Genomic DNA, 27,629 nt, shown 5'->3' with positions numbered 1-27,629 from the left:
ATTATAACTCCAATCCTGACCCCCTTTTTCCATTTTTAAAAAACCTTATTGGGTGGGCTTCCTTGGTGGCGCAGTGGTTGAGAGTCCGCCTGCCGATGCAGGGGACACGGGTTCGTGCCCTGGTCCGGGAAGATCCCACATGCCGCGGAGCTGCTGGGCCTGTGAGCCATGGCCGCTAAGCCTGCGCGTCCGGAGCTTGTACTCCGCAACGGGAGAGGCCACAACAGTGAGAGGCCCGCGTACCAAAAAAAAACCCAAAACAAAACAAAACAAATCACCACACCGTATTATATTATTTGCCTTATAAAACAATATTGCCTTATTGTGAAGTGATAAAATCTATGGGCTCTGGAGTAAAACTATTGGGTTCAAATACTGAGTCTGCCATTTACTAGCTATGTAATCTTGGCGAGTTACTGAAACTGTGTGCCTAAGTTTCCCCAAGTATAAAATGAAGATAATATTCGTACTTATGTTACAGAGTTGCAGTGAGGATTAAGTGAGAGAATCTCTGCCCTGGTAAGTACCGAATAAATATTAGCTATTAATATGATTCACTCTGCCTCAATAATAACCAACACATACCATTCTTTTTTGATATACTTGATTAAAAACAAATTCTACTCATTCTTTACTGGACAGGATTTTTGAAGATTTACTCTAATAACTTTATCGAATCTGCCTTAATTTATCAGTCTTAAAAATATTTAAATTAGGGTTCAAAGCCATCTTACCTAATTTGGCATTATTTACATTTAGTAATCTTACATTCTCTTCTATTATTTATACTGTTAGTAAATAATAATTAAATCACTCTGTAAAACTGAATAACAAAATTAGCAGTATTGTTTCTATTAATATCATTATGAAATTTTGTTTATTTTCACATTGCACTCTTCAGAAAATACAAAATATATGTCTATACAGAGGAAATTAGCTAGAATTAGAAAGTATAGAAAATATGTCCCCAAAGGAATATGTGCAATGTATTTTATTAAAATATCTGAACTCTTCTATGATTCAGATCATTTTTACAATAATATACAATAAAACGATTGTGTAAACTGAAGCCAAATATTTTCCCACATATGTAACTTTGACCTTTATACAGTCAATGTTGCATAATCAGCCAACGTTGACAATGTTTAAGAGTATATATATAGAGAGAGAGATTAAAGGTGACAGAAAAGCTTCTTGAACAACATTGGGGCTGGGAACAACTCAAGAGGAACAATGGGGTTATTCAGAAGTTTTGTCTTCTTCTTGGCCCTATACCTGCTGCAGGGGTCCAATACTTCCCTTGTTCGGCTGGATAACAATGGCTACGAGGGCATTATCATTGCTATAGACCCTGCTGTGCCAGAAGATGAAACACTAATTCAACAGATAAAGGTAAGAAAGAAATGGGATTTCTTCTGTTTGAACTGATGAGAAAAAATATATAGTAGTTAATAATTGCAATGGAAACTTCTCAGCATTCTAGGAAGTTTAAAAGCAGCATGGTGAAGTAAAAAACAATGCTGCAATGGGCAGTGGAAATTGAAGGTTCTAGACAGCATTCTACCCTGTCTCACCATAAGACCAAAGACAAGGCATGGGGTCTCCCTTATCCTCAGTTTCTTAATCTGTAAATTAGCAACTGGATTTATCTGTTCTTTTTTTGGATGAAAGTTTACTTTTATTTCAGATATACTATAACGTTTTCTGAATATTTAGCATATTTCCAGGCCTACATACAACTCATTAATGTCTCTCAAACACAGTTTGCAGGGTGGTCCTCAGCACACAACTTCACTGCAGTACATCTTTACTGCTTAAATTCAGCCTCAGAAAATGTCTGGAGCACAGGGAATGTTTATAGTCCCTGTGCCATTTATTTTGACAAACACAATCTCTTTTCACACTGCAGGAGGGAAAGAAAAGGGGATCAAAGAAAGAGAATCTTTGCTTTGGAGGAAAGAAAAGGGGATCAAAGAAAGAGAATCTTTGTTTTAAGTCCGTTGCTATCAAATGTTATGAACCGAAAAGGGGAAATTACCTCCCATCCTTCTGGTGAGAAGCAGCAGCAGGGTGAACTGAACTGGGAAGACAATCGCTTGGACTTGTCTGTTCTTTAAACAGTTATTTATTGAATGCTTGCTTATGGCATGCCAGGAGAGAGAGCAGTGAAATTTTTTAAAGCTCCTGATCTCTTGCAGTATATATCCTTTTCAGATGATATAGATAATAAAAACATGTCAACGTAGAGCAGGCCAACAGTAGTAAGTTGCTATGCAGTACAATAAATCAGCAAAGGGGGATAGGCAGTGTTGGTGGGACTGGGGTAGGGAGAGAATGTGGGTTACTGTTTCATGCAGGGTAGTCAGGGAAGGTCTCACTGTTGATGTTACATCGGGGCGGAGGCCTGGAAGAGCCAGTTGAAAACCTGGGGGAGGGAACAGCAGGTGCAGTGGCTTGGAGGTGACAGCATGTCTGATGTGGCCAAGGAAACAACTGTGAATGAGCAGGAAGAAGGGTGGGGGAGAGCTGAAGGTGGAGAGGTAGCAGGGCCCAGACCATCAGAAAGATTTGGGCTTTTACTCTGAGTGAAATCAGAATCCATAGAAGAGAAGAGGTGTGTTCTCTTGTGCTTGTTCTGGAGTCACTCTGTCGGCAGTTTGAGGAAACACTGTAGAGGGCTTTCCTTTGTCCCTTCATCCTGTATAAGCTCTGTTGCAGCATAGAGGTACAGAGGGACACTGGGTCGGAAGCTGTTGCAAGTGAGAAGTGCTGGTGACTTGGAACAGGGATATTGTGGTGGAGATCATTAATGTGGTGTGATTCTGAACATGTTCTTTGTCTGTGAGGTTATCATAAGCAAATTTGCTGATGGTTTAGTTGTGTGGGGTAGGGGAGGGGAGGAGGTAAAAATAGAAGTCACAGAAGGCTTCAAGGGTGAGAAGTAATGTTCAATAGAGGCAGGGATATTGTGGTAGAGATCATTACTGTGGTGTGATTCTGGACAAATTCTAAGAGTGTCATAGAGAAATTTGTTGATAGGTGTGTGGAGTAGAGGAGGGGTGGAGGGAAAGTAGGAGACAAAAAAGAAACTCCAGCGGTTTTGGCCTGAACACTTGGAAAAATATAATTATCATCAATTGAGAAGTAACCTCCAACCTACTTTGGGAGCTCTCTGAAGCCCTCTTCCTAACAAGAGCTGGTCATCTGGGTCTCAGTCCTCTGCACTCTGGCTTCTGGCTGATCCCTGTCCTGAGCCTCGTCAGTTTAATGATCTCTTCAATACACTAAGAGCACACTAGACCATCTTCCAGAGAACAGGAAAGAATGTCCTGAAATTCCTGAAGAAGAATAATTTTATTGTGGTCTTATGTTAGGTCAGGAAGAATTGAGAGGAGGATCTACTTTGACATAAACAATACTGTAGACTGTGGTGTTGCCAGCAACATGAAGAGGTTGACACCGTCATCCAGCACCCGGTATTCCTCAAGTTATTCAGTGGATTTGATCATGCAGAATAGATTACCGATGAACATTTAATCCATCTATTTACTCCACTAGATAATAAGCTCTTTGGAGGAACAATTTCTCTCATTAATCATAACATTTTGGGGTTCAGGATACTAAACAATATAAGGTGATATTATTTTCAGCCTGATGGCAGAGCAAGAAGCTCTGCCTATGATCAAAAAGCTCTGCCTCTCCTATGAATTTTTCCACTACTCCACTCGCTGTGCTCCCAACCCAGCTGCCTCTGCTGGGAGGTGGGAATATAGTGAAAATCTCTTCTATGGGCCATCACCATGAACTGTTTTCCACAGCTTGCATCAGGTAAGGCTGTTCCCTACTAGGAATTATAATAGTAATGATATCAGTGAGTTTTATGACTGCCTATGTGTAGTTTATAACTAATTTCATGTTTGTGGCAACCTTAAAAATAGGTTGTAATAGTATATTAAGGAGACAAGGAGACTGAGATTCAAAGCAGTCATATAAACTAGCCAAGGTCTAAGCCAGAGTATTAAGCTAGTATTGGAACCAAGTCTAGATGCTTCCAAAGTCCATGCCCTTTATCATATTAGACAATTCCTTGTAATGCCAAACATAAGTATTTGACTTTTGATGTAGGATTATAGAAGACTGAAAGCTGTTAAATGTGCAGAATTAAGCCACAGTTTTGGATTGACAGGTGACAGATTTCAAATTTTGAATCAGAAACCCTACTCACCAGTCAGTTGCTTTTTGTATTAATGACTAAAGGTGAGAATTGCTTGTGATGAATGCCTGTTCGTTTAGTCTTCTCTACCTTGGCCATCCTCACTTCTCTTTTTTCCTATAATAATAGGACATGGTGACTGCAGCATCTACTTATCTGTTTGAAGCCACAGAAAAAAGATTTTTTTTCAAAAATGTATCAATATTAATTCCAGAGAATTGGAAGAAAATCATTCAGTACAAGAGGCCAAAGCATGAAAGTTACAAACATGTAAGACTCAAAAAGTGTCTCTTAAAAATATTTTCTCTGCTGCTTGTCAATTTTGACCTAAATTAATCATTTCAGAGTTTTTCACACAAATGTTATCATTCCTATTCTGACGTTTTAAACACCTTTTTAAACATTTTCAGGTTGATGTTTTAGTCTCACCACCTACCCTCCCCGGTAGAGATGAACCATATACCAAGCAGTTCACAGGCTGTGAAGGAAAAGGAGAATACATTCACTTCACCCCTGACTTTGTACTTGGAAAAAAACAAAATGAATTTGGACCATCAGGTAGGAATTTTGGTTAAAACAAATGTTTTGCCATGATTCCAACATGCAGCTTTATATCCATGTTCAGTATACAAGCCTTGGAGCCAGAGTCCCCAGGGTCAAATCCTGACTCCCCTACAGCTATGGGTGACTTTGGACAAGCAACCCAGCCTCTCTGTGCTTATTTCCTAAAAAATGGTGAGTAGAGGAGCTCCTATCTTATAGAAATGTTGGGAATATTAAACTAGATCATCCTTGTAATTGTACTCAGTATGGTCTCTACAGAAATTTGAACATGGGATAGCCATAGTAGATGTTTTGCTTTAGGAACACTTTTTAGGTTTTAATTTTTCAGTTCTCCACTGCTGGATATTAATCAATCACCTGCCACCTCCATGGAAGGCAGATTTGTGGCCCCTGAAAAGGGCCAAGACGACAGTTCCTGGCCAAGAGAAAATGCTCACAGGCTGTTAGTTGCTGATACTATTATTCAATCCATTCTTTGAACCAGATGAACTTGTCTATAAGTGATCATTTTTACCTATGAAAATGGCAATTTCATCTGGTTCAATCTAAGAGTTAAGATCATTGTTTCAAATGAACTAAAGCACAATATTTTTCAGACGAAAATGAAAATTATTGTCAAAGGAGAGTCCAACTCATGCGTCACTACTCAATGAAAGCCTTCCTGAATCTGCACAACCCAGAACCACTTCTTCCTCTTCCACTGCCCCTTCAGCGAACATTCATTAAGTCTCTTATCTCTGTCAAACAGTCAGCTAGTCATGGTCCTCAACATTGCCTGGACCCAATCCTAAAAGCTCCATCATCCTATCCCATCCCAATCTTACCTCTCCTCCATACCTTAGTCTGACCATGTTTGTTGTACTTGCCACCTCTAATCCTTTGTGCCCTTCTAGATATACTTTCTTTTCTACCTGACATATCCAGCAAAGTCAGTCATGTCAGCTACAAGTATAAATAGCACAACTCCCTCACCATTCTTATCCTTATGTTTTATTCAACTTGCCAATTGTCTGTACTGAATTTCCAGTCATTTTTTTTGACTCTTGTTAACATGTTTCCAAGATTGTGAAAGGAAATTATAAACCTAATTGGTATATTTTAAAAAAACACATTTTCCAAGCTCAGTGAAGTCCTCAAATCTACTCAACAATGATTGGACTTGCCTTCTCTCCTCTCGCTTTCTCATTCCCCATAGCAGTTGTTTTAAAGCTTCTACCACTCTTCTTAAGATCACTAGCCAGTGTTTTACACCTCATGAGTTAACGGATGCCTTGATTGAGAAAATAGAGGTCCCTTCCTTCTTCCTTTCTACTCCCAAACTCATGTCCACCTTCATTTTCCTCCACTTCCACCTGTCTTAGAAGAGGAAGATTTTCTTCAGTGTCTAAAGCCAATGTCCCTACCGGAGTTCTTATTCTTTTCCCATACCCCTCACCTCAGCCCTTATCCCATAACTGACAGTTTCCCCCCTTCCTTCTTAGACAAGTGTTTCTGCCATAATGTGATACATGTGTTTGTGGGAAAACTCACATTCTGCAAAACAATGCCTTAAAAACAACAAGGCTTTTGGGGGGAAATAAGATGAAGAAGAAACTCCTCAAAACTATGTATTTGTAATAAAAATGATAACAAAAACAATAGGTCCCTGGAAAGATCTTTTGGACCATCCAAGCAGCAGTTCAGTGTGGCTGCAAGCTGCCTCCACAGAAGATATTTAAAGTACAGAGACACACAGACACATAGACACACACACACACAGAAATGCTGTTGGAAGTGAGAACAGGGCTAGTAGGAACTGAGACAATGATTGAGATAGGAATGGAATTCTAAGTCAGAGGTGTTGCTTTTTTAATAAAAATTATATATAATTAAGATGTACAACATGATGATTTGCTATACATGTACATAGTGAAATGATTACTACAGTTGAGCTAATTAACATATCATCTCCTCACATAGTTACCTTTTTGCATGTGTGATCAGATCACCTGAATTCTCTTCTTTCAGCAAACTGAGGAGGGCATGGGAGCCAGGCAACCAGTCATAAGCTGAAAAGAAAGCCAGTCTGAGAGTGGACTCTTCCAAAAAAAGGAACCACAGGTTCAGGCAGATTTAAATTTTCTTAAAATTCACCAAATTCCAAGCACTGTAGCTGATATGAGAGCTTTTTCCTCCCACACTGAAGGATGTATATAATTCATGTTCACTCATCTGGCCCCATTTGCCTAGGAACCTAAAAACAGTGTTTTAAACTTTAATGTGTAGAGGAATAATTTAGGGATCTTGTTAATAAGCAGATTCTGAGTCAATAGGTCTAGAGTAGACGCAAGATTCTGCATTTCTTGTCAGCTCCCATGTGATGCTGACACTGCTGGTGCAAGGAACACATTTTGAGTAGCAATGACTTAAAGAAGAAACATGACTTCTTCATAATACTGACAGTGTCCTCTGATTTTCAGATCTCACGAGGTAATCTGAATTGGAGAAACACACATTGTAGTGGACCAGACTATATTTCCAACTTCTACTTCTCCATATCTATTTCTGCTGAAGTTTTTCCTAATATTGCTAAAACAAAAAATGTACTTATTTTTTCATCCTGCATTTCAAGGATGAAATTCTTTATTCTTCTATTCACCCTGAAATTCTTAGGGAAGAAAAATTTTAATTCTGACTCCCTCTCTCTAACCTTATCCTAGTCAAGGATTATATCTTACTCATATGTATATTTCCTAGAATCTAGTATAGTGCTGAATATATATAATTGAAAATAATGTTTTCATTTCATTAATGCTTATATGTGCTAAGTACTATAAATTAATCACCTTATTTAGACACCCGCCCAAATTATATTTTGTCTATAGCAGTGTTTTTCAATCTTTTTCTTTCATTATCAATCTCCTACGGAGCATATATAGACATTTTTAAACTAATTGTACCTTCGTGAAATTTTAATACCACAGATGTGTTATACGTATGTTTATGTTGTTGGTAGGAGTGAGTTTTGTAGAGCCAAAAACCACTGTAATATCTAAGACATTTTGCCCCCCAAGAACCAAAACTCAAAGTTCAATCTGTTCTGCCCATGGCATACACATAATAAATGTTTCGTTGACTTAACAAATGTGGAATAAAAAATAATATGCTAAAAACTATATAATTAATAAAATGAAATGTAATTCAGTATTCTTTTTATAAACAAAAATATAAATGTTAGCAGTTATTCAAAGCCTAAAATTTCTGGATTTTAAAAAATTTTCTTAAAATATATGAGGGATGGATTATGTCACTTGAAATATAATCATGTATTTGAAATATTTTCCCACAGGTAGACTGTTTGTTCATGAGTGGGCCCATCTCCGCTGGGGAGTGTTTGATGAGTACAATGATGATGAGCCTTTCTACAGCGCTAACACAAAGAAAATTGAAGCAACAAGGCATGACTATTTAAACTGTCTTAAATTACTGCAGGCAGTAACTTCTCATTTTCCTTTGACTGATTTCTTTCAAAAGCCTTTCTTTCATTTTTGTCCCAATGCAGGTAACAGATACGATATCACAAAACAGTGCTTTTTGGTTTTTTAAGAAAATGTATCTCAAAGAAGCTGATTGTCTATTTATTTATTTATTCATTTAAAAAACTTATTTATTTATTTGGTTGTGCTGGGTCTTAGTTGCGGCAGGCGGGCTCCTTAGCTGCATCTTGCTGGCTCCTTAGCTGTGGCATGCAAACTCTTAGCTGTGGCATGCATATGGGATCTAGTTACCTGACAAGGGCTGGAACCCAGGGCCCCTGCATTGGGAGCACAGAGTCTTAACCACTGTGCCACCAGGGAAGTCCTGAAGCTGGTTGTTCATTTAAAATACACATAACTTCAAGAGCATTTGGTAGTCAAGTTGACATATTTTTATACCTCTCTACCATAGCTGCCAGAACTCATTTTTGCTGAAGTGAGTGCTCTCTGTAAAGGGTTGTACTATGTGCTAGGAGGTCAAAATTATTTACTCTACAAAAGAATGAAAAAAATAAGTAGTGGTAAATGCGACTGAGTAGGAAATCAACCAGCTTCAAAGAGCCAAACAGAAATTTCCTGGGATTTATAACGTTCATGTTAAAATACAAATCTAACATCACAGTTAATAATGGACAATCCTCTTGATTCTGAGATCAAGAGAGCAGAATAGGTGGGGTAATCAATGTAAAATTGGGCATCATCAGCTTAATCAATCTTAGATGCCCTGCTGGGGGAGGGGACTTATCAAAAATGTACAGATTTCAGAGTAGGTCCTTCCTCAGCACCATAGCACCAAGTTTTAGGATGAGTATTTTAAAGACTATTATGTGATTACATTTGTTTATATCATATTCCCCTAAATGTCTAAGTCTATGCATACTATTCATCATGGTTGTTAACACAGATAACACCATTATGTTTGCTGAGTTTTGGGGCAATAGAGGCACAGACATATTTAGAAGACTCCCTGAATTACTAAATAAAATCTAGTCTTTGCTTTTTAAATTTGAACTGGAATATACTGAAAAGATCAGCTACATTTCACATTCCAGCATATTTGTTACAATCACTACCACTTATGGCAAATTCCATGCAATAAAACATATGTCTAAAATCCCTCTACTATTCTTTACTGTCCTTGGCAGTATCCCAGTCTTTCCTTCTAGCCACATTTCACTTTGGATAAAAATATTCCTTGAATAATCAAAATACTTGTAGCTATGTGACATTTCATTCTCTTGAGGATAATTTCTTTGAATAAGAAATACACAAACAGCCTTAGGCTAAAGTGGTACCAAGAGTAAATGATTTCATAAGATGCCTTTTCCAGATGCCTGCAGTGCATTTACCATCACAAGGGTACTAGGAGAGATGTTTGGAAAAGGGGAGCCTACAGCCACTAGTATAAGCAGGAGAGCAGGAGATTTAATTCCAGAAGAGAACTCACCCTTTGCATAGACTGGAGATCCTACTTAAAATTTCCCTCAAAAATTTCTTGAAAAACAGATAAGTGCTCTGGTAGGAACCCTGAAACTTTGCTGTCAAAATAGGATGTATGTGGTATTCAAATAAGAATAAAAACCTTGATAAAGATCATTATTGAAAACCTTGATAAGAAGACCACTTAAGGTTTTATAAAAATTTTAATGATTAGGTTGCCTCAAAGACTAACTGTCACACATTTTCAGGTGTTCCACAGGCATTACTGGTATAAACAGAGTGTATAAGTGTCAAGGAAACAGCTGTGTAGCTAAGGGATGCAAAATTGATTCCAAGACAAAACTGTATGAAAAAGATTGTCAGTTCTTCCCTGATAAATATCAAACTGAAAAGACATCCATAATGTTTATGCAAGGTATTGATTCTGTAAGTATACCAATCATTACTTCAGACTGTATATTTATAATCAGAGGACTTGTTATCATGTTTATAAAATATCTGTTCAGGGATTAGATGTATTATTATAGAGCTCTTCGAACATTGGCTGGCACATAGTAAGTACTCATCTAGTGTCACCTATTATTATTATTATTATTGAAAATCTGCCTTACTATTATATGTTTCCTCCCTGAATCATATTTCATTCAATAAACAACATTTTTAGAGAAGAGGTTTTTAATACTTTTCAGATTTGTAGTTGAGTTTTTAAATGCATCATATAAAAAAATAAATTCATCATATATAAAATTTCCTTTCATTTTGTTAACCTTTTAGGTCGCTGAATTCTGTAACAACAAAACCCATAACCGTGAAGCTCCAAGCCTACAAAACAAAATGTGCGATTTCAGAAGCACATGGGAGGTGATCAGCAGTTCTGAGGATTTTAGAAACACAGTGGCTATGGTGGCACCACCCCCTCCGCCTGTCTTCTCATTGCTAAAGATCAGTGAAAGAATTGTGTGCTTAGTCCTTGATAAGTCTGGAAGCATGGCTGTAAGTTCATGCACCCATTTTTCCTGGTTGTAGGGACAGGGAAGTGACTGAATGCTTAAGGACACTCTGACTGCTACCTGCACCTGGATTCTTCTAAACTGCACGGTGGCATAAGTACCATCACTTCCTGTGATCTTGACCTCAAGAGGGGCAATGAACATTATAATGAAAGAGAAGGATGGCAATAGAGTTAGAAGGACCTAATCCAAGAAACTGTTTTTTTCCAGAAAATGGAGAGTTTATGGAGGAGGACTTTTAGGTCCTTTAGTAAAGCTTTTGTTAGAAGATCAGAACTGGAGACTGAAATATGTAAAAGTTTCCTAACCTTGCTCCCTCTATCTACTGTAAATACTTGACAGGAATGAGGAGAGAGTGAAAGATCAACCAGGAGTATTCTTAACATGGCTTTATCTTATCTGCATCATCTATATGAATGACCTCCTTATGCTCAAAGACACAGACAAAAAGCATCACCATAAAGAAGATAGGACCAGATTCAGCCATTCATTCCTTCTACCCTCATTAAGTGAATGGTACTAGGCTTTAGGAATAGAGATCCATATCTTTGAACAGTTCATAGTTGAAGAGACAAAATTCTCTCTCTTCCGCATCATGAGTTAACTCATACTTACCTTACCCTTCAAAATTTGATGTAGGTACCCACTTTGTCCAGGACATGGGCCGGTCTTCCAGGCTGGGCTAAGGGCCCTTCAGCAGATCTTCCACAATGACCTGTACAAACCTCTTTTACTATATATTATATTGAAACTACACATTTCTCTCCTACTATACTGTGAACTCCTCTAGGGCTTGAAATCATGTTCTCTAGGAACCAGCCTCCCTAGGACTTGAAGCAGTCTTATTCATCTTTGTATCCCTTTTGTCTAGAATAGGGTTTATCACATGTAGGCACTCAATAAATAATTGTTGAAATGAATGGACTACAAATGAGCAGATGTAATGTGATAAGGTACCCAGAAGGATGGCACATTTGAGGCAGAACTGAGCATGCTGAAGATCAGGAATAATGTATTCAACAAATGGGGGTTGGGTGGTAGTGGAAAGGGCAGAGGATGATACAGCTGGGTGAAATAATCCACAATAGCACAGGGTTTCCGAAAGAGCATCAGAGGGGTAGATACCAGCACACAGAAGTGTTCTAGGAAGTGTCGCTGGGGAGAGATGAGGTTCTTAATTGGAAGAAGATGAGCAGCCTCCCCTAGACAGGGTGCAGGAAGAGCCACGTTTAAAGATAAAGCAAAGTGGTAGAGAAAACCTGCTAAGATGGGGATGTAGAAAAAGTTCTTCACCATGATTTCGTTCCGTGGAGTTCAGAGGGAAATTTGGGCATGTGTTAGGAAGAAGTACCACAGGTCAATTGGTATTGAGGGACTGAAAAAAGACAAACGCATGGAAAGGTATATATCCTGGGTATTCACCTAGGAAATAAGGATATGAGTCCTAACGGGTTACCAAAGAACCAATTCCAGTTAATCCCTAGTGGAAATGTGGTGGGGAGAGGTTAGGAGCAGAAGAGGAAATGGGTGGGGTAGGAATGGGGTCTCTCAGAATTTAGAGTAAGTTTCATCTTTTGGGTAGTCTGGTGGCCAGTGGATGGAGAGATTTCAGTTTCTAGCTGGAGTCCATGATAGTCTGGTTTGAAACTGTGGGACCTGGGGAGGAGTTTCATCTTGATACAACTGGAACAGAGGATCCCAGGAGTAATTAAGCAGTCTCTAAGATGTCATCACCCCCCCAGTTCTAGCCCAACGCCCACCCTACTCTACACCTCTAATTTAGGTTCTTAGAAGCCAAGAATCAGCTCTGGTTAAAAGCCTGGGTTCCTTACTATGCTATATATATGTATTACATAATAAAACTGTATTTTTTAATTTTATCAATTGAAAAAATGTTTTCTTTTATAACATCAACTACTATTGACATAAAATCTTTAAAAACAAATTCTATTCACTCATTTTATGTGATCTGCTATTATTTTCCAGTCAAAAATTACTTGGTTGTTTTTCCTAACCTTTTTTATTCAGGGTTCTAATCGCCTAAATCGAATGAATCAAGCAGCAAAACATTTCCTGCTTCAGACCGTTGAAAATGGATCCTGGGTGGGGATGGTGCACTTTGACAATACTGCCTACATCAAAAGTAATCTAATCCAAATAATAAGCAGCAATGAAAGAAGACAGCTCTTGGCGAGTTTACCTACAGCTGCTGGTGGAGGAACTTCCATCTGCAGCGGAATTAAATCAGGATTTCAGGTGAAAATTGTACTTCAAATATAGTTTGTTTATTATTAGGACATTTTTCTGTTAAGTGCTGCTTCACATACTTGCTCCCTAACTTTAACATAACTAATTCTAAGAAGCATAGAACTAATCACATAGAAAAAATCACTTGTCCATATTTTAATGGATCAGTAAATCAATGAGTAAAGTAATGGGTAAATAAACGACCATTAAAATTCCACTGGAGTATAAGCCCAATGAGGTCAGAGACTTTGTCTTATTACCATGCAGTAGTCAATGCTCAATTAATGTTAATTAAATAAATAAGAGTTCTTGAGCAGCAAGAGTCATCAAATTTTAAGGCAAAGAAGAAAGTCAGATGGTATGATTCCACTTCAGGCCAATCTTCATTTTAGTTTCTGTGACATTCAGTTAGGGAAACTAATGTTTATCTGTCAAAGTTCCAGATGTAGGAGGAACTGTTAGTCATACTTAGGGTAAGGAATACTGGTCAGAACATGAGTTTTGACATCAGAGTACTGGCTCTGCTACTTACAAGCCATGTGATCTAGGCAAAGTTTTCAGTCTCTTTGGATTCTCAATGCCTTATCTATAAAATACAGAAAATAAGAATGCCTATCTCATAGGATTATTATGAGCAAAATGATACATGTTCATACTTAGAACAATATTTATTATATTACATAGTGAACATATAATTCACAATAATTATTATTATGAACCTTATTTTTATACAAATGGTCATCTTGAACTCACAATTAATATCATTTGTGTCATTTTCCTGCTTAGAAATCCTGTCCCCTCACAGTCTATAAAATTAAGTCTGAATTTCTCAGTCTGATGTTATTTAAAAGCTTCTCAGCCTCTGATAAACCTGCCCTCACCTCTCTTGCCAGTATTTTCTCAGTTCTCCCTTCCCAATGCTCTATGCTCCAACCAACTTACTGTACACATTGTTCTCCAAGCCCACTATGTACTAACAGCCTCCATATATTTGCCCATGTAATTCCTCTGCCTAAAGTGCTTCTTTTCCATCTTTGCATGTTAAAATTGTACCAATTCTTCAAAATCCTTGCCCCTTTATGTAGCTTTTCCTGCTACTCCCAACTCTATTGAATATCCCTCTTTTATAAATAGAATAGCATTTTTAGCATAGCTTTCTACCACGAAGTCTGGGTTCAAACTCCAGTGATCACTTGTCAGCTTTCTGACGCTAAGCCTGACGCTTCACCTCACTAGCCTTCAATTACCTCATCAATAGGGTAATGAAAGCTAGCACGTAGGGTTGTTCATGTTTAATTTATTCAACATATTGTAGGGAGCAGGGAGTAAACATAACATATTTTAATTAATTCAACACATATTTATTTATGTAAGAAGCAAATCTTGCATGTTAATTCAGTGGGGAACAGATAATACATAGATAAATCAATCAATTAATTTATTTTAAAAACAATAATTGAAGGTTGTGGAGATAGTGTTGTGAAGGGACCAAACAAAGGTAATGTGATTAAGTAACAGGGAAAAGAGGAGCACAGCCTACTTTAGGTAGAGAGGCCATTGAGGCGCTTTCTGAAGTGTGATGGTTAAGCTAAGATTTGAAAGATGAGAAGGAGCCAGTGGTTCAGGCGGAAAGAAAAGGGCAAAGTCCCTTGGGAAAGAGGTGAAAAAAACTAAATTATTCTAAGAAATGATAGAAGCTATTGGCACTGGAATTTGGCAAATGAAGGGGTATGAAATATGATTGCCAGGTAGACAATGGTTAGATCCTTCAAACCCTCAAAAAATATAAGAGGTTTGTATTTTAAACACAACAGAAGGCTTTCAAGTATCAGAGACTGATAATTAATTCATGTTTTAGGAAGATGACTCTGGTTGCCTGATTTAAAATAAAATGTAGGGAGTAAGAGTGGTAGTAGGGTAGTAATCTAGGGACAGGTTGGGAGTTTGGAGTTGGATTAAATTACACAATGTGTAAAACACATTTAACACTTAGCAAATTTCAGTAAATGGTAGCACTATTATATTGTTTCTCTTTACTGAATATATTAGTTGTGTATTTGTCACTCTTCTCTATATTTCCTCAGCTTATCACCCAAATCTCAATAAATATCTTTAAATTTAATTCTTTCCATGAATGCAAAAAACCATGTAGTTCCTGCTGAATCCCCAGGAACCAGTACAGTGAATAAACTAATACAAGAAAGGGAGATGTGAAGGACAGAGAACCATGCTTAATGTCTGAATCTTCATTTGTTCTCGACTGTGTAGGGGGAATGTGGTGGGGATGCTGTATAAATGCTATAATGTATCAACGCATTTCCTATATTTTAGTTTGGTTCCTGCATATCACGCCATATTTCACATATATTATAAAACGTACATAATAGTCATTCTTTGCCTCAAAACATGCAAAATTTGAAATGAGACTGGTCACTTTGTCCCCTGACACCAGCATTATTAAGAATTTCTACATTCTAAACCCTCCTTTGTAAATCTACACACACCTCCACTGCAAGTTCATGAAAGCCACTGATAACCTGTCATTTTTTCCCTCTTGGACTGGACTCAATTTCTCAAAATGGTGTGTCAAGAAGCCATTACCAACAAAGCTGTCAAAGATGAAATACGGTTGCTATCCTGGGATAAATTCTCTTTATCCTTTCTTACAGGTGTCTAGATTCAAAACTCTCAGTTGGTTCAAGCCACAAATAGAACACAATCTCAATAAGTCATGTATTCTCTTACACCACCAATATGCTTAGTTTTGTGCTTGTGACTATGAGAGGTAAAATCAAAATTATATAACAAGATCTCTAACCTTGACCTGCTTAGAACTTTCCATATCTTTTCTTTATAAGCATACTGAGGGTTCCCTAATTTGGAGTCATTAACTTTTTTAAAATGTTGAGGTAAACTCTTAATGCATCTAGCTGCATATACAACAGACTTTATACACCGAAGCCTGTCAGAGGATATGCTGGTCAAAGAAAACAGAAGAATATTTAATGCCACATTCTGCCATTATATTTTTGGTGTCTACTTGTCCTGAGTTCCCCAGACTGAGATGTCATAGTCATTTAACCCAAGCAGGATTTTCCACACCCCTGCTCCCACACAAACTTCATCTGAGCAAACATTCCCTACAGCAGGTGGACAGAAAAATAAAGTCATGTTTAAGTTCCCCTAGCAGTTGTTGACTGCAGATCCTATGATTTTAAAAAAGAAGCTATCTCCTCTTTTCTGCACACTTTATTTTCTATGTCCATTTGATCTAGGAACACCTGTAATAATGCTCTGATTATATTTGTAGGTAATTGGAAATAATTACTCCCAAATAGATGGATCTGAAATAGTGCTGCTGACTGATGGGGAGGATAGCTCTGCAAACACCTGTATTGATGAAGTGAAACAAAGTGGGGCCATAATTCACTTTATTGCTCTGGGACCAAATGCCGATCAAGCAGTCATAGAGATGAGCAATGTAACAGGTAAAATATGACATACATTCTAGTCCTTTGATAACAATGCATAAATGTAGAGGCTGACAATTCGACAACTTCTCTTAAGCTCCTGCTGTGCAGGTGCTGTGCTAGGAGCCTGGGACCAGATTAACTCTGGTTTAACACCAGACCTGATCTCAAGGTGCTCACAGTCATGCTGGCAGGAGAGACAAATAAAAGTAGTAATCAGATAGCATAATCAGATAACATTCTTCCATAACAGGAGACATACATAGGAGTCAAGCACTATGTGGACAGAGGGAGCCATTGATTTTCCCAGGGTTGAACAGAGTCAGGGAAAGAAGGCATGAGAGACAAGGTGACATTGGAGCTGGACATTTATCAAGTTGTTTGCTTTCTCTGGAAGAAAAAGTGATGAGAGGGAAAAAAATCATGTTGGGATGACAATGCAAGCCACATTGAGGGACAGTGGGAAATACATGAGACCAGAGTCTAGACTGGAGGTTAAGGAATAGCTCAGGCTGTATAAATATAATAACAGGTTTCTGATTAAATATACAATAGCTATTATCTTAGATACAGAGACATGTAATGAAAATGGACTACATGTTTTCAGTGTCTTCTTAAACATAGTAGAGAACACAATTTATAACGTTATGAATATCAATTATTGCATTGAATTGACCTCTAAGGCTACCAAACATATACTTGCTCTTTAATGCTTAATTGTACAAACTCCCATCATTTCAAAGTACTTTTACGGCCATTGTAAAATATTTCTGTCCCAAGTATTCCCCCCAAAGTAGTGCCTTTTTTGGACTTGTCTCTATTGTTTACCATTTTTTTTAATCTCCTCATTGCCAACTATTGTCAGAATATCTCAATATGAAAGTTCTTTAACTTTTCTAATATTCTGATTCTGACCCACTCTGGCTGGAAAACTTGAAAGCTTACATTGTTAGAACTGTATCTTAAATGATAATTAAAGTGAATAATTCTCCTAAAAGGTTATGTGAACTCTGTGAGCTTTAGTACATGAAATTGTAACATTTTTCATATTCTTTGATTATTTCATGCATTTAAGCCAGGAAGATTTCTATAAGTGCGGTTTAAAGGTAGCTTACCTCCCAGTTATGACATTTTTAAGTTAACATTTCAGAGTTAAGCATTACACCTATCTGATTTTGGTCTATTTTAACAATACAAACTGAAACTATGGCTTTGTTTACCCGATATCTAATTAATCACTAAAATGTGAAAATATTTATTTTCTGGAAAGCAACCGATTTAATGTATTTACACCTTAGGAGGAAAACATTTTTATGCTTCAGATGAAGCCCAGAACAATGGCCTCATTGATGCTTTCGCGGCCCTTGCATCAGGAAACACCGATGCCTCCCAGCAATCTCTTCAGGTCAGAGTTCCCAGTCCTTGGGTTTTTATGTCTGCGTTTAGCCATAACCAAGACAAATAATTTGGTTGTTATAAGTTTTGAGTTCTATATCTTTCTCAAATAAAATTTTAATTAAAAAAATCAATCTGAAATAGAAATTATCCTTTAGATATGACCAAATTAAGTGTTGAAGTATTGAAATAGCAGGTGTATTTTTTTTCCTTTTCCCATGGGGTTTGGTCAAGGGATAACATCAAAACCTAATGCTGTTAAATTTTCCACCAAAAATAGACTTTGTCTAATAGTATAGCATCCGTTTTTATATGAATGCATTAAAAATACCTCATGGGCTTCCCTGGTGGCACAGTGTTTGAGAGTCCGCCTGCCGATGCAGGGGACGCAGGTTCGTGCCCCGATCTGGGAAGATCCCACATGCCGCGGAGCGGCTGGGCCCGTGAGCCATGGCCGCTGGGCCTGCGCGCCTGGAGCCTGTGCTCCACAACGGGAGAGGCCACAACAGTGAGAGGCCCGCGTACTGCAAAACAAAAAAAAACCAAAAAAACAAAAAAAACCCTCATGCTTCCAAGATTTACCCAACCTTCACTGCTATGAAATATATTTAATTTAGATAAATGAACTCAAGAATGTGGATTGGAAATGGAAGGATTATATCTTGGAAATAAATTTGTCAGGAGAAAGAGAGTGAATAATCAGAGCATATCTACAAGTCTAGGGCTTCTCTTACCTCTTAAAGCACTTTTTTCACTGTCTTTTTATGTTATTCACCTCTCTTCTCTTTGTTTGCCTCAACTCTGCTTCTCTTCTGTGTTTCAATAACACCACCGTTTTCTGTTACTTACATTTAAAAACTTGGAATAAATTGATTCTTCTTTGTTCATGCCCCATGAAAAATGTTAACAGAGCCTGTTTACTTCAAAATATAATTTACAAAATTCTGTTTCTCTCCATATCCATTCCCACTAAGTCTATATCATGTCACTTTACGCCAAGTCATCCATCTACCATCTTCCAATTCACCTCATTGCCTACTTTAAAACTTGACATATTCATCTAAACCTATTTTCCTCTACTCTCCAACAATGAGGAGGACAGAAGTATAGGATGTAAGGTTAGGATAATATTGCAGATTGGTTTGGAGATCTGTTTTGCAGTTCAGCCTGAACCCAAATTAAGAACAGGTCTGATATCTAGCTTGGCAGTGTACAAAAAATAAACTGAAGGAGAATAAAGCTCATTCCTGAGGGTTTCAGTCTTGTTGACAGAGAATGATGACACAATTGTCTAAAATTGACAAATAAGGTGAGAGAACTAATTTTGAGGATATCATTTTATGCTTGTTCTGTGTGGATGATGGTATATCAGAGTGGAATATACCAAAAGAACTTTAAAATATAAGAGCAGAAATTGGGAAATCAGCTGCAAATGAGACATTTGCGTGCAGGAGGTGCTCAAAGTTTGGGGGATGGACTTTTTAAACAGTATGAAAGGGGGAGGAGTAAAGTTTTGTTCCCCTCACTTGAAATGCCTATAGGTTCTTAAATAGAGAAATAACAAAAAGAAAACAAATTTTTGAATGGTTAATCTGGATTGACATACATGATGGGTAAATCTTGGGAGAAAATAGTGACAAGGTAGAGGTATGTTATCTGAGTGGATGGAAACTTGGATTTGGATGGTGGAGCTGGAATACAGAGAAAAGTTTGCATCCCTCTCTTTAATTAGTTATTTTGCCATACTACTACTATGTAGGCAAGGTCTAATAACTTTCCTAGACTTTCCTGATGGGGAGGCTTAAAAAGTTATTTACATTCAAATTTAACTCAATAATATTTGTCCTCTCAAAGACATGTCCATTTAACATAGGACTAAGATATTTGTCATGGCCATCGTGTTTCAATGGTAGAATTCATATCCTTCTATCAGCGTTGGTGTGAAGGTATCTGCGGTTTAGGACTGTGATGGAGTAGAAGTGACATTTCCCATCATTCCTGAAATGACATATATGAAGGAAGTACCTTCTTGGTCAGTGGATAAAGTTGGCTCTCCTTGACTGAGAGTTGTCCACAAAGACTTGAAAAACTTTCCTTTAAGCCCCTCTTAGAGAAAGGTCCTATCTTTCACTTCTTCTCTCCTCAGGATTTCAGACTTCATAGACATCAGTTTGCCCTCTTTCCACTCTTGTTGGGCATGATTACTGTCCAATGTTAATGCTCTATAGTGTGTGAAAAATTATTTCAAGACTTCACATCAGAAAAATATCCCTCTTTGTCTCATTATTTGCTAGTTCTGATTTTCTCTCTTGAACTCCACCACTTACTGTGTCTCCTCTACTCAAACACTCTAGCCACCAGCATTATTTTATTTTAGGTTATCAAGAAAATGGTAAACTGAGGGCAACACACACACACACACACACACACACACACACACACAGCTAATCTTCTCAGAGGTAGATGTACCCTTTAACGCTAAATCCTAGGGTGGGTGTTTGCCAAGACAACTGGGAAAATAATAACAGGGCCATATCTCCAGCTGTAAACCCCATTCTCCTGCTCTAATGCTTTTATTATACCCTGTGTTGTCCTCAGTCCCTATATTTCCACACTTTCTGACTGACAACAGTCACATCCCAATCAGCTTTCAGAGAGATCACAAGCCTAAGGTGGTATGCCATATTTAAGTTTGTTCTCAGGGCAGAAATTTAAAAATATGTAAAACAGCATAAAATTACCCTCTTCTCCAGTCATTAATTCTTTGATATATTTAAACAGCTTGAAAGTAAGGGATTAAAACTCGACAATACTGACTGGATGAACGGCACTGTAATAATTGATAGCACTGTGGGAAAGGACACATTCTTTCTCATCACATGGAACCAACAGCTTCCCGTTATTTCTCTCTTGGATCCCACTGGAAACTCAGTGGGAAATTTCATAGTGGATTCACCTTCCAAAATGGCCTATCTCAGTATTCCAGGAACTACAAAGGTAAACAATTAACTTTTGGACTTCCTCGCAAATTTATTCTACAGGTGAAAATACATTGTTTAATATCATAAATATGGGTGCCAATACTTGTATCATTTCAAAATTAAGATAAAATAGAATGTACTTTCTATGCCTGTATGGTCCTGAAACTTTTGGCGATAGGAAAAAGAAAGAACTTACACATTAGGAGGAAGGAAGAGAAGGGAAAAAATTAGGTAGGCTAAGAATAACTTTGAGGAGGCAATGTAGTAAGAGTCTGCAGCTTGCTGTGTAGATAGCTACAGAGCCATTTCTTAGTACTACCAGATCATAGAATCTGTGGACTTTGAGATCAAAGGATAAGGTCAAGGCAAACTTTCCAAAGCTTATTTTTACAGAGATTTCATAAATTTTGGACATCAGGCATTACAATAGTCAGGATGTCCTATCCAAATTGCCTCAACTCTCATCATTTTACCCTCAAAACCCCCCAAATTCTCAAAACCCTGTTTATTCTGCAACACACTTATACAATTTATTTTAGAGTTAGATAATGGAAACAAAATAACTTGCTCTTGGACACTTACTCCATTTCCATTGAATTTTTAGGTGGGTGTTTGGACTTACAGTCTTCAAGCAAATGCAAAAGGGGAGACATTAACTATAACAGTAAATTCTCGAGCGGCAAATTCTTCTGTGCCTCCAATCACAGTGAGTGCTAAGATGAATAAAGATACAAACAGCTTCCCCAGCCCAATGATTGTTTATGCAGAAATTCTACAAGGGTATATACCCATTCTTGGAGCCAATGTGACTGCTTTCATTGAATCGAATACTGGGAAAACAGAAGTTTTGGAACTTTTGGATAATGGTGCAGGTAATTCACAGGTTTCTCTGAACAAGCCTATATTTTCATAACTCAGGATATGTTATGTCCCTGTGGCAGTGTGGGGCAGAGGGATAGGCACCAGAAGAATTGATGCAGATTTTGGAAGAACAGCTGGACCAGCATGAAATTCTATCCAGGTAACATCTACAGAGTGATTTGCAAGTGTCTTACACATGGTAAACACTCAATGAATTTTATTTACTGTCATTGTTTGTCATCTAGACAACCAATGTTTACCAACAGATAGGAAAGTCTCATTGGAGAGATTGAGGACTGAATCAAGAATTCTTAATAAGTGTTTCTAAGGGGCATATAATCAAGAAAGGCTGGTGAGAGACAGTGAAACTCAAGCAGTAGTATGAAATTAAGTAGAATTTGGGCCCTTGGCAGGGAGAGGGTGACAGGCAAGAGTAATTCCCAACAGCTAGATAAAAGTTCACATATGCTCTCAGGAACTGAGGCACAAGGGAAGGTAGATCTGCCATAACAGAGGAGGGAACATCACTGGAGCATCATCAGATACCAGATCTGACTGGGAGAAAACAAAATAGAGTGTTGGTCATGCTCTATCTCCTTGGTCTATGTGGGTGAGTGGTACTTAAAGACCTTTTTCCCAGACTCTGAATTATTCTGGGAACTGAAACTTCTTTTGACAGATCATTTAGTAAAGAAATTACCGCATCAGTAAACTTCTAAATTGTCAGAATTTTCTATCAACTTCTTTTCAGTGTAATTAAATCAGTCAATTTATAATCCTACCATCAACTAGAGTTGGCCCTGTGAAAAATCTAGAAGGCAAAATTGTTCCCTGGTTCACCTCAGTGTTTTCATCTAATATGATAATATTTTCCTAAACTGTCCAGTGACTCTTTCCTTTTCCCCAACCCCTTCCATGCTACATTAAAACTCGTGTATCTTGTTTCATTTCTCAGATAAAACCCAATGACTACTTAACTAATTTGGGACACCTTTACCTAAGAAGGTATTGGTGATTAACAATGACTTAGAGCAGGGGTTCTCAAACTTCAGCATGAAAGGGAATCACCTGAAGGGCTTGTTAAAACAGAATACGAATGTTGGAGCCTTCCCTAGGAATGCAAATTAAGAAATTTGCATTCCTAATATGATCCAGAGAAATGCAGATGCTGTTGGTCCAAGGACCTCATTTTAAGAACCTCTCTCCTAGAGTCACAACCTCCCTGAGAAATGTGTTTGCAATTTAACAAATAACTCTAGTACCGGTGATATGAAGAAGTATCCTTATGATACAGTATTCCTGAGCTCCCCCAAATGTTTGTTCTAATAATAGATGGATTTTCCACTGTTAGACCAGAAAGTTAATGGATCATAGTGTAAGAGGTAAGGATTAAAAATAAAAAGGAGAGCCTAGAGATAAACCCACGCACATATGGTCACCTTATCGTTGACAAAGGAGGCAAGAATATACAACGGAGAAAGGACAGCCTCTTCAATAAGTGGTGCTGGGAAAACTGGACAGCTACATGATAAAGAATGAAATTAGAACACTTCCTAACACCATATACAAAAATAAACTCAAAATGTATTAAAGACCTAAGTGTAAGGCCGGACACTATAAAACTCTTAGAGGAAAACATAGGCAGAACACTCTATGACATAAGTCACAACAAGATCCTTTTTGACCCACCTCCTAGAGTAATGGAAATAAAAACAAAAATAAACAAATGAGATCTACTGAAACTTAAAAGCTTTTCCACAGCAAAGGAAACCATAAACAAGATGAAAAGATAACCCTCAGAATGGGAGAAAATATTTGCAAACAAAGCAACTGACAAAGGATTAATCTCCAAAATTATACAAGCAGCTCATGCAGCTCAATATCAAAAAAACCAAACAACCCAATCCAAAAATTGGCAGAAGACCTAAATAGACATTTCTCCAAAGAAGATATACAGATTGCCAACAAACACATGAAAGGATACTCAACATCACTAATTGTTAGAGAAATGCAAATCAAAACCACAATGAGGTATCACCTCACACTGGTCAGAATGGCCATCAAAAAATCTACAAACAGGGCTTCCCAGGTGGCGCCCTGGTTGAGAGTCCGCCTGTTGATGCGGGAGCCGCAGGTTCGTGCCCCGGTCTGGGAGGATCCCACGTGCCGTGGGGCGGGTGGGTTCGTGGGCCGTGGCCGCTGGGCCTGCGCGTCCGGAACCTGTGCTCCACAACGGGAGAGGCCACAGCAGTGAGAGGCCCGCATACCACAAAAAAAAACAAAAAAAACCCAAAAACTACAAACAATAAATGCTGGAGAGAGTGTGGAGAAAAGAGAACCCTCTTGCACTGTTGGTGGGAATGTAAATTGATACAGCCACTATGGAGAACAGTATGGGGGTTCCTTAAAAAACTAAAAATAGAACCACCACATGACCCAGCAATTCCACTACTGGGCATATACCCTGAGAAAACCATAATTCAAAAGGACACATGCACCCCAACATTCTTTGCAGCACTATTTACAATAGCCAGGACATGGAAGCAACCTAAGTGTCCATCGACAGATGAATGGATAAAGAAGATGTGGCACATATATACAATGGAATATTACTCAGCCATAAAAAGAAACGAAATTGAGTTATTTGTAGTGAGGTGGATGGACCTAGACTCTGTCATACAGAGTGAAGTAGGTCAGAAAGAGAAAAACAAATACCGTATGCTAACACATATATATGGAATCTAAAGGGAAAATAATGGTTCTGAAAAACCTAGGGGTTAGGACAGGAATAAAGATGCAGATGTAGAGAATGGACTTGAGGGCACAGGCAGGGGGAAGTGTAAGCTGGGATGAAGTGAGAGAGTAGCATGGACATATATACACTACCAAATGTAAAATAGATAGCTAGTGGGAAGCAGTCGCATAGCACAGGGAGATCAACTCGGTGCTTTGTGACCACCTAGAGGGGTGGGATAGGGAGGGTGGGAGGGACGCACAAGAGGGAAGGGATATGGGGATATACGTATTCATATAGCTGATTCACTTTTTTATATAGCGGAAACTAACACAACATTGTAAAGCAATTATACTCCAATAAAGATGTAAAAAAAACTTTTAAAATTAATAAATTAGCTAAGGAAATCTTGACATAAAAAATAAAATAAAAATAAAAAGGAGTGTTTGAAGATAAGTCAAAATAGGTAATTTGTATGTGACTGGAGTGATAATTAAATCTTATGCAAAGACAATTTTTCTTTAGTGGGGATCCTTGTGTGTATACACACACACACACACACACACACACACACACACACACAAAGTAACACAAGGATATCAATTCAACATGATACTAGTTGGCAGAGCAAAATGGAAATATTCCCCAAGGGGTCAATCACAGAATAGGGAGCCCAATCAAGGCAATATGCTTATAAAGGCCATATGCTTGGTTTAGAAAATGCATAAATTTCTCTTTTTCTTTACAGTAGTAATTTATTCTTTCACTTCTATAATAAGGTGCTGATTCTTTTAAGAATGATGGAGTCTACTCCAGATATTTTACAACTTATAAAGAAAATGGCAGATATAGCTTGAAAGTACGGGCTCATGGAGGAGAAAATGCTGTCATGCGAAACTTATGGCATCCACTGAATAGAGCTGCATATATACCAGGCTGGGTAGTGGATGGTGAGTACCTCATAATATTATTCAAGCCGTCACTGAAACCCAGTGACGGGTTGAATAATTGTGAGTTGATATGGTTAAGGCTGCAAATAGTTTACAACTTCAGAGTATAGCTTTTCCCATTTCTGGAATGAAGTTCTCAGTCATACTACAGTGTGCCTCCAAATTAACGTAAGGTTTGGTACAGTGTCTGGCATCTTGATAAATGTCACCCATTATTATATTAGTTTGGAGCATCTTACCTATATCAACAATAATATGCCACATTTTCAGTTCAGGATAAAGCAAACAGGCTAATGGGTTATGTACCTAAGTACAAACCAGTGGTAGAATTTATCCTTCCGATTACATATGCTGTTAAAAGATATGTGAGTAAACATTTATTTGGAAAGTTTTTACTGAGTCAAAAGGAAAAATGTGTAGAGGAAGGTGATGATAAGGATTAAAAATGCATTTTTGTTAGCTTTCCTTTGTTTTGTCGCTTGTGACTTTTAGGGGCTTTCTGTTGGCAATTGGAATATAACCCGAAGTATTATTCCCTAACACTTGCAACGGGGAGGAAGTAAGGAACCTGGCACAAGTGGTTGGGAGGGAACCAGTAGTAATTTCCCCAGGTTTATTCCCATCTTGAAGATAATTTGAGAAATAAAGCATTTCCTTTTTTTTTAAGGCATATGTTGAATTATATAACAATATTCCCATTCAGTGCAGCCTTAATGCCAAAGCCATTTATTTATCCAGTTCTACCCTACAATACTCCGGTCAGGATACTAATGAAAGAATTCTTCCACCAATTGCATGCTTATGACTTTGTCACCAAAATTAGTAAAATGTAACCGTGTATATGGGGAAAAAAAGGGAAAGATGTGGGATAGGAAATACAATTTGTTGAGTTCTGAAAATATTAGTGCAGATTTGCCCATTAAATACCAGGACTTTTTAATGCAGGGAACATTAAAGGGAATCCACCAAGACCTGAAATTGATGAGAACACTCAGACAAACTTGGAGAGTTTCACCAGAACAGCATCTGGAGGTGCATTTGTGGTTTCAAACGTTCCAAGTGATCCCTCCTTGACTGACGTCTTCCCACCAAGTCAAATCACAGACCTTAAGGCCACATCAGATGAGGATGAGATCAGTCTAACATGGACAGCACCAGGAGATGATTTTGATGTTGGAAGAGGTAAGGACGAAGTGTCATGCAGTGTTGATTAAGTGAAAGTTGCTTGTTGCAAAAGTGAAAGTTGCTTTTTGCAAAAAAAACTTTGCAAAAAAGTTGCCTTTTGCAAAAGTTGCAAAAGGGTGTAAGGTTGTGTGAGAGGAAAACAATTTACAATTAATCGCTCAGCAAAGTATTAATTTTATAATCTCGTGTTTTGAATCATCAAATGTGACACATTTTAACCTGCTATCACTTTTCATAAAGAAGGTAGCATTTGGCAGAGTTTAAAAATCAGAATTCAGCTTTTATGGAAAAATAAATAAGGCTTTGGATATGAGTATAAGCTTGGCATGACTAAATGACATCTCTGAGGAGAATGAATAAAAAGAAATTTAATATGTTATGCTCTAGTTTCTAAACTATATGTAACATTTTTTTTCTTAGTTCAAAAGTATATCATAAGAATAAGCGGAAGTATCCTGGATCTAAGGGATAATTTTGATGATGCGCTGCAAGTAAACACTACTGATCTGTTACCAAATGAGGTCAACTCCAAGGAAAACTTTACATTCAAACCAGGAAATATCTCAGAAGAAAATGCAACCCACATATTCATTGCCATTAAAAGTGTGGATAAAAGCAATTTGACATCAAGGGCATCTAACATTGCACAAGTAGCTTTGTTTGTTCCTCAACCAGATTACATACCTGATGGAATTCATCCAGATCCTACTCCTGATAAAAATCCCCCTAAGTCCGGACTCAGCATTTCTACTTTGGTGGTGTTAGTGGTTGGCACTGTGATAATTGTCAGTCTGATTTTGAGTATCACCATTTGTGTCTTAAGCAGGAAAAGAAATTCTAGCAGACCTAGAACAGGGTTTTAAAAAACATCAATGACAAAAGTAAAGGATGTTTCTCAATTTTTAAATTTATCATGTGTGATCATGAACTCATACAAATAATTTTAAGAGTTTTAGAAGGGATAGTTTGACTACATATAAACATGAAGAGGTATCTGAAAAATTGTGAATCAGTATTAAATTAAATAATTTTATTCATTGTTTTATCACAAAAGGTGATAAAGA

General features: G+C 37.7%; 1 protein-coding gene and 1 long non-coding RNA gene across 3 annotated transcripts in view; one reads left to right on the top strand and one right to left on the bottom strand.

Annotated features, from left to right (window-relative positions):
• The window catches only part of LOC132514653 (uncharacterized), a 196,323-nt gene that overhangs the window by 47,526 nt on the left and 121,168 nt on the right, over positions 1-27,629 (bottom strand). The window contains exons 3-4 of one of the 2 annotated variants that reach the window (XR_009538887.1): positions 13,522-13,575; positions 6,741-6,825 (exon numbers count right to left, since the gene is read on the bottom strand). The exons of the other annotated variant lie outside the window; for it this stretch is intronic. This is a non-coding gene — a long non-coding RNA (uncharacterized LOC132514653). The remainder of the gene's footprint in view (positions 1-6,740; positions 6,826-13,521; positions 13,576-27,629) is intronic. 2 annotated transcript variants of the gene reach the window in all.
• CLCA4 (chloride channel accessory 4) lies at positions 1,234-27,549 on the top strand. Its single transcript, XM_060139629.1, has 14 exons — positions 1,234-1,392; positions 4,343-4,483; positions 4,624-4,771; positions 8,106-8,214; positions 9,981-10,158; positions 10,507-10,725; positions 12,771-12,998; positions 16,300-16,477; positions 17,758-17,864; positions 20,636-20,851; positions 21,440-21,707; positions 25,210-25,380; positions 26,326-26,562; positions 26,986-27,549. The coding sequence occupies exons 1-14, from the start codon at positions 1,234-1,236 to the stop codon at positions 27,426-27,428; spliced, it is 2,802 nt and encodes a 933-aa protein (XP_059995612.1). The 3' UTR covers positions 27,429-27,549.

Source organism: Lagenorhynchus albirostris, chromosome 2, assembly GCF_949774975.1.
Source record: "Lagenorhynchus albirostris chromosome 2, mLagAlb1.1, whole genome shotgun sequence".
Lineage (NCBI taxonomy): Eukaryota > Metazoa > Chordata > Mammalia > Artiodactyla > Delphinidae > Lagenorhynchus > Lagenorhynchus albirostris.
The sequence above is the reverse complement of the archived record's forward strand: the minus strand, read 5'-3'. Positions and strand labels throughout refer to the sequence as shown.

Excerpts from the sequence above, each read along its gene's own strand:
- CLCA4 (XM_060139629.1), top strand. The coding sequence starts at position 1,234 with ATGGGGTTATTCAGAAGTTTTGTCTTCTTCTTGGCCCTATACCTGCTG. Across the intron at positions 10,726-12,770 it reads ATAAGTCTGGAAGCATGGCT|GGTTCTAATCGCCTAAATCG; the intron begins GTAAGTTCATGC and ends TTTTTTATTCAG. Across the intron at positions 21,708-25,209 it reads ACTTTTGGATAATGGTGCAG|GTGCTGATTCTTTTAAGAAT; the intron begins GTAATTCACAGG and ends TTCTATAATAAG.